Genomic DNA, 14,582 nt, shown 5'->3' on the forward strand with positions numbered 1-14,582 from the left:
GCTGAAGTTACAGGCCGTTTGTAATAAAGCTTACTATGAGCAATTGCCTCTGTCTCAAAGGAATGCATGGAGAGCAGTGTGGCACTAACTTAGATGATGCGAGCTAAATGTGATTGGTTTGCCTATTCCCAAGAATTTTCTGTCTTACAGTAAGGATGAGTAGAGAAGGGCAGCACAGTGGTATCCACGTGCTCTTGAACTCTCCTGATATGTCTGACATAGTTCACAAATGCTCCCTCAAAAACTGCAAGTAAATAGGTCACCGATACTTCATACCAAAGCTGAGCTGCCATAGACTTCTTTTCCATTTGTTTCACTTTCTGTGCCTGATGATAGTTGGGTTGTCCAGAAGAAAGCAGCTTGTATGGCTACTACTTACAACTTTAGGTGGTGGTCCTGATGTTCCTTCACAGGCGGTTCAGGTGTGACTGGGATGAACTCTTAGGAGGAGTATAGAAACAAGAGTTAGAGACCTAAAGTAGATAAAGACTCCCATGAATGTTTCAGAGATGGTTTGGAAACCCATATTGCTCAATATCCTGATCAGTGTGTGAGTTATGTTGTGTTATCATAAATTCTGCTGATTATTTCAACTGGATATCACATTTCACCTCAATTTCTATTGTAAAATTTCACAAAGTATGGGAACTAAGTGTGACTTTGTTATTCAAGCTATGCGTTTTGATTCCCAGCCACATTTGGAACTGCTTGCCCGTGTTGTGTCTAGCAAGTAAATGACTCAGACTGGAAGCAAGAAGGGTTTTGGAATTGAGTTGAGTAGAAACTTAGAAGACTGCCTACAATTGCCTTGTAACCAAACTGCAGGCCCAGTAAAACCATGCAGAGGTCATCAAGTTCAATGGACAGCTCAGAGTTTTTGGTATGGAACCTGAAAGTCAAAGTACTTTCATGGAGTCAACAAGATCGATCACCCTGTCAACAACACCTCTATCTGAAGCAACTGATCTAGCTAGAATAATGTCCATTAAGCAAAATAAACATCTACAACTGAAAAAATTATAGAGGAAGTCTTCCCTGTGGCCACATCATGCTCCCTGAAGGACCAGAAGGTGATTAGGAACAGTTGGTGTGGATAGAGCAATGGTTGATGGTGCCAGAGCCAACTCTGTGGCCTTCGGTGGTGAGGTGGTGGGGGAAGGGGAGAGGGGTGGATTTTTAGCACAGACTTCATCATTTTCTGCCATAGTAACTATTGTCAAATACAGACTGGATGTAGAGCACAAACTGGGTGGAAAAATCCTGGAGTCAAAGGCATTCAGGGTTTCCCAGTCCAGCTGGCAGGCTGTTCATTTCCCCTTCTGTTGTTAACAAAGCCTTCTGGTTTTCCAGTTTTCCTGTCCTCGTCTCCTGGGGCTTGGCATCAGGTAGGTAACTTCTCATTTTTTTTTGCCCACCATTAATGATCTAATTGTCTTAATAACAATAACTCTGAACTGTACTGTGAACTTCTTTGTAGAGTTTTCTGGTTCAGAGTTGTGAAGCTCTCCCAATGTTGCCATAAGCCAGGATGCATCTGCTTCTTCTTGGGCTGTTTCTATCGACAGGAAGATCTTTAGGAAACGCTATGTGAGATCTAGGTATGTTTTTTGTCCCACCTCAACCCTACAGCTTTAAAGTCATTTTTGAGATTAACTTGATTATATTTTGACTCAAAAGGAACAGGGAACATGGGAAGAAACATTCCATCTCTCCATGTCACATTGGTGACTGGTGGGCTGTGGCCATGGAAAGATTTGAGACTTGTGTTCTTTCATCTCTCTATTAAGAGTCATCACTCAGCTGCGTCCTGTGCCCAAATTCTGTGCAGATAAACCAGTGCTACTTGTACCATTGGATGATTTCAATGTCTTTTGTTGGCCAGCATCCTTGGTCCATCCCTCTGTGTTACGTTGATGGAGTCCTTCTGATCTCACTACTTTCCTTCATCACCTTTTCCTTCAGCTTCTAGTGTAACCTCACTGGCATCCAGATCGTACTGGGTTTTAGTTTTCACCCAACACAAACCCAATGTGAGACTTAACTAGGGGCTTCAAAATTGAGGTTCCTGCTACATGCAGACCAAGACAGAAACAGCTTCAATAACTGTACATTGATATTGTGCATTGCACAGCTGCTGTGTTCCCCTGCCTTTGGTCCCTCTTCCTCTTTTCAACTCCTACATTCAACATTTCTAATAGCCCCCTTTGGGATCTTCCTCTGGAAACTGACTGAGTAAACACTTCATGGAGGATGCGGGTGGTGGTTGGGCTGGACGATCTGACTGTGGTCTTTTCCAGCCTTGATATTGTTGTGCCTCCAGCTGATCTCAGACACTCAGAATGTTATCTGCTTTGTTTGCTGCCATAAATAAGCGTGTCTTGTAGTTCCCTCCTGATAGCCATGCGGAGATGAAGTGGTGGAGGGGCAGCCAGCTGGGTCTGTTGTGGCTCCCAGATCAGTAGCAGGACTGGGTTTTAAACTCAAAGCCATTTCTGCAGTGTTTAGAAAAGATTCATGCTGCAAAAAGGGAGAGATCGCTTTATTACTGCTGCTCATTGGCCGCTGTACCAACTTTGCCTGGGAGTTTCTAAATACGCCTACGATTGGGCTGGTGCCTTTGAAAAAGGTGATCAATAGGTGTGTAAATGTGGCACCGAGGGACACAGTCAGAGGACACAGTGGGGATGGGTTGGGGTTGGACTGGGGATCTTAGAAGTCTTTTCCAACCGGAGTGATTTTGTGATTCCTTTAGTGAGAAGCAGTGTCTGAAGGTGAAATTGGTCTCTGCCTCTTCTCGGTCCCTCTGTATTTATCCCTTGACTGTGGGATGGACCTGAGCAGCTCTGACCCACTCTGTCCCCCATACCACTTCTTATTTCCCCCCCGTGCCATCCGTCCTGGCCAATCCCCAAACCATGCCCTTTCTCTTTTCTCCTGCAGGAAACCTAATCTCTCCAGTAAATGACACCCAGAGCTATTTTGGAGCTGTGCTGTAGGGGGAAAGCAAAGCACGTCAGCAATGTGACAGCCAGGAGGGGTGGGCAGGGGGTGGCACAGCCTAACCCCGGGTGGCGAAGGCACTGCAGGGAACTCGGGGGGACCTTGTGCCGTGCATCCCTATCGCCGCTGGGGTTTCTGTTTTATTTTGCTGAAGGGGAAAGGGGGGAACCAAAGCCAGCATGGTGCCCCTATGTCCTCTGTTCCCCTTTTCCCCCTTCTACCTTCTGTCATCTCCATAAGAAGCGACTTTCTGTCACCCTGCCCAAGGACTTTTATCTCCTCAGGCTCCAGGTAAGACTGAAACCTTCAGCTGTAGGGAGGTGTGAGATTTGGGCATTTGAGGTAAAAAAAGAGAACGATGTTTGGCTGTGATAGGAGTGAAGTTGTTTCTGTGTCAGCATTATTGCACTGGAGTGTGGTTTGTGAAGCGTGTTTGGAGATGGAGCTGAGGGTAGAGATGGTGAATCCACCCTTCTGCTGGGGAGTGAACATGGATTGCATTGCTTGCTTACTTCTGTCTGTGTTAAAAAAGAAACATGGATCAAATCAGAGGAGAGAATAGGGGAGAGTCAGCGTTAAACAGCTATTGGTTGTGTCTGATGTAATTTGTCCCCAAACTGTTGATAGCAGCTTGCATGAAGAGCCTGGAAAAATAAGAGAGGTGACAGCAAGAAGTGTTTTTTAGGGCTTTATTTGCAGGGTACTATCCTCAGTGAGAGCTCTTTCCCCCTGAGCTCCTTGCCGGTGCTGACACAGATTCAAACCACAGCCCCCACCCTCCTCACATTTCTCCAAATGGCTCTGACAAGCCATGGGCAGAGATGGAGCCCGACAGCTGATGCTATTTTTGTCCCCACAGCTCAATGGGTTGGAGTGGCTGTTAGGACAATGATGTCTTCGTTAGAATACAGGTGCTGGGGCCGGAGTCTCGCAGCTCATTGAGGGAATTCTTTGTCCCTATGGATGTTGTCATTTCACAGCTCCCTTCCATGGGAAATACACTGTGCTAAATCTTCCAGCTTAATATAAGTGAGTTTATTTCTCTGTTAATGCTGATGGGAAAGTATATGAGTGTTGGGGGTGTTTGTTTCAGGACTGTTTTCTTCATGGATATCCACGTTAGAAGTGATAGGATGCAAGGACATGGTTGCAAGTTGTGTCAGAAGAGATTTAGTCTGGATGTTAGGAAGGATTTCTTCATGGGGAGTTGCTGGAATGGGCTGCCCAGGCAAGTGCTGGAGTCCCCATCCTTGGGGGTATATAAAGGATACTTGGGGGGTGACAGTGAGGGACATGGCTCAGTGGTGGCACTTTGTGATCTTGAAGGTATTTTCTAATCTAGATGATGCTGTGATTCTATTGCAAGGGAGAGAGAGGTCTATGGAAAGGATCAGTTGAGTGATACAGTTGAATGTGAGTCTACTGTGCTCCTGAACCTTCCTGGTTCACTTGCTCAAGCTCCCCATCTTTGCTGCCCAAGCAGATGTAGGTGTCCTGCCGCAGCCACCCACATCCAGGAGATGGTACAGGCAAAACCCAATTGGAAGAGATTTGTGATGACTTCACTAGTATTTACATCATTCCTTTTCTGTCCCCAGAATTATATTTCCTCTCTATTTCTGTTCTTTTCACCCCCATGAAGCAGCAATAAGCATCACCCTACACCTAAGATCTCCCCTGTGTTGTAGATGTTATTTATGTTTGGTCAGAGCAGCCTGGGTGGCTTCAGGCTTAGAAGAACAAAAGAAGATGCCATGTAGTCTATTGGACTTAACCAAAAAAAGTCATCTATTTCACTTCAGTCTCATGTGTTACGCCGACTGTGTAACCATCACACATTGCTTATGTGACTGGTAGGTGATCTGACTGCATTGCCCAGTAGTTGTACAAACCATGTGGATGATACCTGTCGGAATTTTCTAAAGGTTTGATTCTTTTATTTGCTACCAGATGTTGGGAATTGTTGTAGTTCATTTAGAAAGGATTCATACCAGGATTGTGAGGTGCTGCAGGGCCCTTTCTAGATACTTGTTGTGTTATTAACCCTAATTGAACTCTGAGGGTCAAAACTGTCATGAGCATAGCCAAATTTTGCTCAGGGTTGCTCATGCTGAGCACCGTATGTGCTCAAATAACCACTTACGAAGCTTCCCTTAATCTCTCCCATGGGCTTTAGCCAACTACAGAGGCAACATGGAATGCGAGTGAGCCTTACCCTGAGTTGAGACAGAAGCTTAATGCAGTAGGCCTAGTTTATTGCACAGGCTTCTCTGCATCCTACATCTCTTATAGCACACCTATGCTCCAGCCACCACAGAAAGCTCTTCCATTGCTCATCCAGTGACCTTTGGATGTGCCAGATCTGCTGTCCCTCACTGCAGTGGAATTCAGAGTAGCCCAAGCTCAGCTCTGTGTCCAGCTCCTCAGTGACAGATCCCATTCCTGCTCTGATGAAGCAGGCGCCAGATGAATGCAGTCATCTCAGATCAGTCTATCTGTGCAAATCTGTGTGCACCTTATTTGGAGACTTAATGGGCATGGAGCACTGGGTGTGCTGCTGTGCCTTTCATCTCTGATGCTGCTGTAATGGTTCTAAGGTGCCCATGGCTCTGACATCACTGAACTTACTCTGCATTTGTGCCATTTACTTACTAACCTCTGTTCCCTGGGAGATTGTAAGGCATTACTGCCCAGCAGCACTCAAAACATCAAAGGAAATCTGTACGACCCATTTTATGACCCATCAGCTTCTCATCCCACCCACAGAGCAGTTTCCTCTTTTTAGATGGAAAAACACAGGCAGATGTATCATGTAAACTGCACAAATATCATCGCTGCCTTGATTTTATCTGAAGCTTTATGTTTTAGTGATATTCTTTAAAGGGTTTGGGAGTCAAACAGGGACCTTCCACAGTTATATTGTCTCTTATCATGGGAGAGGAAGGAGGGCTGCAGAAGTAAGTCCAGGAAATGTGAACTCTAAAGCTGACTGAGACAATGACCGTGCAGGCAGAGGACAGCTCTTAATGTGGTTTCTGGAGAACCTCTGTGCTTTTGGTTTGCATTAAGAATTGGCAGCTGTTTTAGCTTTAGGAAGGTGTTAGAATCTCAGAATCATTCAGGTCGGAAAAGACCTCTGAGATCTCCAACCCACCCCCATCATGCCTACTGACCATGATACCCCTCAGTGCCACATCTCCACAGTTATAGAGCACCTCTGGGGAAAGCCTGACTGTGTGCACGGCTGTCTGTTGTTTCCCGGGCAGTGATCTGACTTATTTGCATTATCTGACACTTGTGCTTCTTTCCCCAAAACATGAAAAAGTGGAGAAATAGAATGGATAAAAACCCAGGCCAATTGATGTGTACTTTGCTCTCAGTGTGCTCAGAAATACCCACATGTGAATGTGATCTCTGCTGCAAATGATTCATCGCAGTGGGATTATAAAGTGAAACGTGACACTGGTAAATGTCTGAGATTAATTGGAAGGGGTGTTTGCACTGATGAGGTTTATTCATGTTTTGTTGTCCTATCGTTATAAGGACAGCAGTCCTCACATTTGCAGAGTTAATATTGGCATTGAAGTTTGTGCGTGCCTGTAAAGAATCTACAGTAGTGTATTTGCTCAATAAACTGCTTAAAACATTGCACTCATGAAAAATCAACTCTTGGCTTTACACATGGCATCCATTTCTCAGTCTAACCAAGGGAGATGCCTTTTCTCCTATTTAGATGTAAAAAAAACCCCATGTATTTACTAGTCCAGCCTACCTGAGGAATAAGGAATCATAGAAACATCAAGGCTGGAAACATCATTTTCTTTTTCCTCTTTGTCATATTATGAATTTGAAGCTGAAATGGAGTTGGTGTGGGAAGGATGCAATAGAACCATGCCTTCCAAAGACATAGCCAAACAGTTTTGATGTTAAGATGAAGCCTGAAATTCAGCCTAGTGGGCAGAGAAGGTTGGGGCATGGGTTCCAAGTCCATGTTTTGATTTATTCTTTCTTACTGTAGTAAATGCTACTGCTCGATTCTCCAGGGATGGACTTCAATCCCAGCATCTCACCACCCTCAACTAGAGTTCTGCTGCCTCAAATGAGCAGAAGACTCTGATCAATTGACTTCAGTGGAAATTTCCACTGACTTCAGTGTACTTTTGTCATGGTTTTGCATGACAACTTTGGCTCCAGCCCAATGCCTGGGTCTGCATCTTTCAGCCATTCATGTATCTTGCATTGCAGCCTTGTAAGTGTTTATGGAAAATACACTTTTAAAGCTCAAATGAAGACAGAGGTTGGATGTAGTCAGAGGGAATAGGAAGCGCAAACTGGTTCACAGATTTCTGGTGCAGTCTGTGATACCATCTTCAATAGTAGTAATGACTCAGATGAGCACCATCTTGTGTTTTTGTGCCCCCACTTTCCCATTCTTAAATTTTAACGTCACTTTGTCAGCAAACTGAATGGAATGAAGAATAACTTGCTATTAATGTCACGCCTGGTTTGTTGTATACAGATGGTTGGACTAGGTGACCTTAGTGGTCTTTTTCAGTCTTAATGATGATATGATTCTAAGTACTGTGGCAAGTACCTTGTCATATACACGGAGTGTGAGCCCATCCCTATCTTGACATGAAGAAGAAATGGGAGGAAAACAAAGACATGAGGTTTTTGGCTTGTTCTTACTGCTTTCTGCTGGATGTGAAGGGGAAAGCGCTAAGGACATCTGCCATTGGGTGAGAAAGGGGGTGGATGTGTGGCCAGCAGGGAAGCCAGGCTGCCATAGGATTAAGCAGGATATTTCTGTCACAGTGACCGGTTATTATTTCTTTGAGTTCCTCCCAGCGTGGTGCCTGGTAGCTTCACTGTATGTGGCACTTTGAAGGTGAAAGAGCACAGAGGTGAGAGTTCTGCAGACCCTCATTCCTATAGCTCAGGGGGTGCAAGTTGCCAATGCAGAAGTGCCTGGTATTGTGTACCTGGAGACATGGAGTGTGTAGGGAGAAACTGTGCCACCAGAAAGGCTTTAAGCTGGGGTTTGCTCTCCTTACAGAGCTCTATTCTGGGCTCTCATCCTCCTCCCAGGCACAGTCAGCTGCTGCACTTGGGTTTCTGGTGCCTTTAGATGTGCTTTGATTGATTCAGAAATGCTCATGAAGAGAGCAGGGCTGCTCCTGAGGGAACTAGAAGTAGTTTCACTCCAGCAGAAGGGAAAGGATACCCAGGAGTAATGAAGGGACAAGGAAAGTTTGTGTGCCACGCAGAGTTCAGGTGACCCTAAATGCTGTGCTCTGCTGTGATGCTCAGCTGCACAAGGACGGGTGGGCTCTGTGAACAGTGAGTGCCACTGATTGATTCTGGCTTTCTCAGCATGCAGAGGCACCAGAATTGCTGTTAGCTTCAGTTCTGGGCATTGCTTTCCCTGGAAGTGTTCAGGAACTGCGGAGATACAACACTGATGGATGTGGTTTAGTGGACGTGGTGGGGATGGGTTAACAGTTGGACTAGATATTAGTGGTCTTTTACAACCTGAATGATGGTATTAATAGTAGGGCAGGGATGCCTGTCCCACTGCATGAGCGGGGTTTGCTGTAAGGTGTGTGTGGATATGGTTCAGAAAACAAGGCCTTGGGGTGGAAAAAAAATAGATGAAAGGAAGATGGGCATAAAGAAGATATCTTGATAGGTAGACCCATCACTCAGAATTTAATGTCTTTTGTATTCATAATACAGAATCAGCCCATATACTATATAGCGTTAGTACTCATCATTTTCCTAGTGCCATCATGCTGTTTGTGGATGAACTGCCCAATGACTTGCTTTTTACCCAGTGACTTCAGTTGGAAAATGGGCTGCTTTCTCAGCAGATTCACATCACTCAGTTTGGACACAAGAAGTATACAAGGTCTTCTCACCCCTACTAAAAAGGACAGTGGAAATGTACTCCAATCAGATTGTTCTGGATGACAAATGTCCCGATACCACAAAAGTGCAGCAGTTGTTTGCTTGCACCGTCTAATCTGTTCGCTTGTGACATTTCTCTTTCTCACCCTTTAGGTAACCGAGATGGATTACAGCTCGTTCAGTGGAGTCCCCCGATTCTTGACCCGGCCGAAGGCGTTTATGGTATCTGTGGGGAAAGATGCCACGCTGAGCTGCCAGATCATTGGAAACCCCATCCCAGTTGTGAGCTGGGAAAAGGACAAACTTCCCATCCAGTCTGGGGGAAGGTTTAAAACCACAGAAGATGGGGACCTCTATCAGCTAACTATCTATGATCTGAGCCTGGAGGACAGCGGCCAGTACATCTGCCGTGCCAAGAACACCATCGGGGAAGCTTTTGCAGCTGTTAGTATCAAAGTCGGAGAGGAGACCACAGTCACAGAGTCAGCCCCATATTTCATCCAGAAACCTTCTTCCATCAAAGTAACTTTGGGAGAGGATGCCATGTTCAAATGCAAAGTCCAAGGCAGCCCTCCCCTCTCTGTGAACTGGGAGAAAGACGGCAGGCACCTGAGGAACCGGGCTGACGCTGGCCGCTTCCAGATAGAGTCAGCTGGGGAGTCCAATGCTCTCACCATTCAATGTACCCGGCTGGGGGACAGTGGCACATATACGTGTCGGGCCGAGAATCCCATCGGCTCTGCCAGCGCTTCTGCAGCACTGGTTGTGGAAACGCAGGGCTCTTCCAACCCGGGCAGCCATTTCGATACCAGCTATGGCAAAACCACTTCCCTGTTGTCTCACTTGCAAAAGAGGCGGGAGGAGATCAGGAAGATGGACATCTCCCATGGGGCTCTTGATGCCACATCAGCCCAGTCTTACTCCAAAACAGAAGGGCTGTCTGGCATCGGTTACAGCCTCTCCCGGGATTATGAGAGGGCAGCCGGCCTCACCACCAAAGGGGCTCGCAATGCCACGTTTGGGACGCTGACGCGCACCTGCAGTGTGACGGAAGGGAAGCACGCCAAGCTGAGCTGCTACGTGACTGGGGAGCCTAAACCAGAGATCGTGTGGAAGAAGGACGACGAGGTCATCGTGGAAGGGCGGAGGCATGTCATCTATGAGGATGATCAGGAGAACTTTGTGCTGAAGATCCTCTACTGTAAGCAAGTGGACAACGGGCTGTATACCTGCACAGCCTCCAACCTGGCAGGGCAGACCTATAGCTCTGTGTTGGTCACTGTCAAAGGTGAGTGCCTCCATCTGCTCCTACAAAGGGGAAAGCGATGCTTCCAGCTTGGTGTGAAACCGGGCAAAGCTTCTGCCACCAAAGTGCAGATAGGGAGTATGGGTTGCACATAAAAAGCCCTGCAGATTGAAAGTAGGTTATAGTACTGGAACAGGTGACGTGGGAGGCAGGAGTCTCGTCACTTAAGGAGCTTTAGGATGTTCAGTAAACAAGCTTCAGTCAGGAATGGATGATGCTTCAGGGTGGATATTCAGAAAAATTTCTTCTCCTGATGAGTGGTCAGGCATTGGAACAGGCTGCTCATGGAGGTGGTGGAGTCACTGTTCTTGGAGGTGTTCAGGAAGCGAGTGGATGTTGCCTTGAGTGACGTGGTTTAATGGGCATGGTGGTGCTGGGTTTGTGGTTAGGCAAGATGATCCTAGTGGTTTTATTCATCCTTAATGATTCTATGTAGAACTGGTGCGCTGTGGGGCAGCGGGGATGAACTGGATCTCTACTGTAAAACATGGAGAGATCAACTGTCATCCTCTGATTCCAGTGAGTGCTGAAGCCCCATCTTCCCCTCCAGACTTTAATCAGATCTGGATTTAAAATTCACCATAGGGTTCAATCTCACCACACACCATTAAATAGCAGTAGAGGAAAATCCTCCCTGCAAACTGAGTGTGTCAGGTTGGGTTGGACCCTTCAGGGGCCTTACTCCAGCTCAAATCACAGCTTCCCCTGTTCTCCTGCCCAGAGTGACCCACCAGCAGCCTTGTTATTGCCAGGCCTTTTCAACCTTTTCCCTGCTCACGCTGTTGGGCAGCCTGTAGTCCTGCTGTGCTCCCAGAGCTCCACCAATGCCAGGATGCCTCTTCTTGCAGTGGTTGGTTGTGATGAAATTGCCTTCAGAGCATCCCTTGACTCTGCTGCAGGTCAGATTAAGGTCTTCAGAACACAAACAAACACACAATGCATGTTTTCACAAAGGAAATCCTGTATTTTCAAGCTTCTATTTGGTGAGGCTTCAGCAGGCAGTTTGAAACACAGACAGCACCTATAAACTTATTCTGAGACATAAAAAACAAAAACAGAATAATTTTTTGTGTGGCAAAATTGACTCTTTGGACTGGTAGCAAAATGTGTCAGAGATTCAAATGTACAGGAAACGGCTGCATTCCATACTGGTCATTTAGTTTTCTGGTTTCCCTCTTCTGGACCTCTCTTCATTCTCACTGTCTTTCCCAGCAGTGACTCGTGCCCTGTGTCCATCAGTGACACTCAATCCATGCAGCTCGCTGGCACCAGTCCCACTCATTGCCATCTCATGGAGGTGCTGAGTGGTGTTGAGAAGAGCATTTGGCTCTTCCCTAAAGCTGTGATTACCGTATGAGATGGGACTCAAAGGAGAAGACCAAGCCAGGCTCTGGGACGGCTGCTCTTGTAGAGCATGACTCCAGCTCCATTCCTCATCTAGTGTCTGTCTGGCTCCAAAACGCACTGTGTTTGTTTGATAATTCCCAATGGGGTGCAGCCTGTTCCAAAGCAGACAAAGCATGCGAAGCAGCAGGCCTGGGAGCAAGCTCCATGGCAAAGGGCTATTCATCAATGTCCATCGTCAAGAGATGTGAGTCAGAGGGCTCAAGTGGAAATACTTGTGGTCTGTTTCTTTGTGACGCTATACCATGTAGGGCTTTCTGACCAGGCCAAAGCTGCCATGGAAAATCTACTTGTGTTGGTTATAATTAGGCCCTGAATAATGGCTCTCATTTGTGTCACAAGAAGTCTTTATCCATCCAAAGACAGCTCAGGATGATGCAGCAACGAAGAGAGCTTTTAATTCTGTCCGTTATGCAATTGGTGATGCCATTAGTTTGCCTGCAGTCATGTTTTGAGGGGTAGATCATCGTGCTACACAATCTTCTCTTTGCTCACTTGTGCAAAAGAGGCTGAATGATGTGACTGCATTGGACTGTGTGCAGATAACAGAATATTTAGAGGGCTTGTGATGCTGCTTCCCCTGTGAGTACCCACAGGCACAGATAGATACAGATCCACAGAGAGTTGTGGATGCAGGCATTCAAGGCCAGGCTGGATGTGGCTCTGGGCAGCCTGGCCTGGTGGTTTGTGACCCTGCCCATGGCAGGGGGTTGAAACTGGATGAGCACTGTAGCCCTTTTCAACCCAGACCATTGTATGATTCTATGATACCTGGGTAGGAAAGCTGCATGGGTTTAACTGCAATCCAGGCACTCCGGTTCACGTACGGTACATAATTTAAACACAGGAATCTGAGAGACAGTATATTTGCTGGTGTTTTAAACGTAATAAGAAAAACCTCCTAGCCCAGCATTCTGCCTCCAAATGGCAGCATCTCAGAGCACAGGAAGTCAATAAACTTTTTCCCAAGAGAAGTTCCCCTCTTTAACAAACCAAAGAGCAGAAATGATGGGAGAAACATGAATGAATTGCTTGAATTTCCTGAAGGCTTTGAAGATGTCCCTAAACCACATGTGAAGTCAGTAAGAATAGTGTACAGGTCTCTATCCTGGGGCCTGGACCAAGCAATGGTCTGAGTAAAACAGTGTGGGACTGAGTGTCTGAATACAGAGGCACTCAATAAGTAGTTAAGTAACCAGATACTGTAACGAAAGGTTAAAGCTTGCCAGCCAGATCAAGGTTTGAAAAACAGATTGGGACCAAAGCCACTTCTTTCTTCCTGTGGTTTGAAATGATGGTGGGTGACTGCTGGCATCATCTGAGATCTGAAAGAGAACAGCAATGTGAGAAGTACGAAGGTACAAGGGCAATATGGGAAGCACTGTAACTAAGGAAAGAAATGAAGGAATGAGACAACGGGAGTTTGTTTGTGTACCTTCAGATTGTTCTTTTCTGGAGTATTTTCTGTGTTCTTACTGTGATTGAATCACTTCTGGAAAAAAATGCCTCTTGAATAATAGATGGAGAGCGCTACAAGAAAGCCAAGAGGAGGCAAGAGGAAGTGCAGGCAGATGAAAGCCCAGGTTGGGAGGGCTTATACACATTGGGAAGGTTAAGGAGAATCTAGTTTCCCTGCAGGCTGCACCTATTCTTAGCAAAATATGTGTTAGCAGGGCCTGTAGTTAAAACATAACATCACCTCATTGCTATGCTGGTTGGTATGGACCAAACAAAAGTTTCTGATGCTGGAGACGTGTTTTCAGGACAAGCAGCCAAATTCATAGCTGGTTTAAGCTCTTGCAGTTCTCTACTGACTCCATGAGCTGCTCTTGCTCCACGATCCCTCAGGGCTACGCTTTGCTTCTTTCCATTTCACATTTTTCCCAGTAGACTGAACTTTGTAGATCTCATATTTCTCCTTGTATAGCACTGCTTTATTGCCCTCATACGCTTTAGTGAGCATTTGCTGCTTTGGCTAAAATCAGACAAATAGAAAAAAAAACATACAGTAAAAAAAAGTGTGGAGAATTCATCATTTAAAAGAAATTCATCCTGACAGTAGAGCTGAATTTCAACGACCTCTCAGGGCGTTCTGTGTGAATGGAAATGAGTCGTGCTGGGAGCTGAGATGCTGTAAGAACTAAGTAGAACTGTTGCTCAAATTCAGACCACTGAGCTTGCATGGAAGGAAATGCTTCTAGAGAAAGGCTGATTTGGAGTTCTTGCAAAGACTTTTTTCCATACTTTTGGTGGCACTTACATCAAACAGAAGTTTTTTTTATGAGATTTATGTTGCACGTGACTTCGGATGATCATGCTTAACTTCCAAGGGTGTTTTTTAGGTATTCTGAACATTTTGGATAATCATACTATGGCCTGGGTTGAAAAGGACCACAGAGATCATCTCATTCCAACCCCATGCTATGTGCAGGGTCATCAACCAGCAGACCAGGCTGTCCAGAGCCACATCCAGCCTGGCCTTGAATGCCTGCAGGGATGGGGCATCCACAGTCTCCTTGGGCAGAAGGAGGAAACTAGTTGGCTGCCAAATGCCTGTGTCTTCCATATTGGAATCATACTTAGGAGAAGCGAACTGGGCAGTTAATATTCATGGAGGCTGACAGGTGGAATGCAATGCCAACATCTGCAGCACCTCTTGCTGAACTCCCTCTGGTAGTTACAGCACAGAATGTTTCTGAATTGTGTTGGGTGCCGTACAGATACATCGAAGAGGGTCCTACATTGGAGAATTGGCCAAGTATGGTGTGAAAGAAGGCAATGCAGAGGTCTCTGCTCCACATATCATCCTGACCAGTACATGAATGTGTTTAGTTATTTTCCTATTTGGCTAGTTAAGTAGAAAATACACTAAGGGTCTTTTTCATGTAAATATTACCCAAATTAACCTCTTTTGCCCTCTGGCTGACCGGCCATGTTAGACTACATAGGGAAGATAAAGATTTGT

At 45.9% G+C, this 14,582-nt stretch overlaps 1 protein-coding gene across 1 annotated transcript in view; it reads left to right on the plus strand.

Annotated features, from left to right (window-relative positions):
• The window catches only part of OBSCN (obscurin, cytoskeletal calmodulin and titin-interacting RhoGEF), a 167,003-nt gene continuing 152,421 nt past the window's right edge, over positions 1–14,582 (plus strand). The window contains exons 1-2 of the mRNA XM_072328332.1: positions 1–1,598; positions 9,061–10,195. Coding sequence (XP_072184433.1) covers positions 9,070–10,195 — 1,126 coding nt within the window. The 5' untranslated portion in view covers positions 1–1,598; positions 9,061–9,069. The remainder of the gene's footprint in view (positions 1,599–9,060; positions 10,196–14,582) is intronic.

This window comes from Excalfactoria chinensis, chromosome 2 (assembly GCF_039878825.1).
Source record: "Excalfactoria chinensis isolate bCotChi1 chromosome 2, bCotChi1.hap2, whole genome shotgun sequence".
In the NCBI taxonomy this organism is placed as follows: Eukaryota; Metazoa; Chordata; class Aves; order Galliformes; family Phasianidae; genus Excalfactoria; species Excalfactoria chinensis.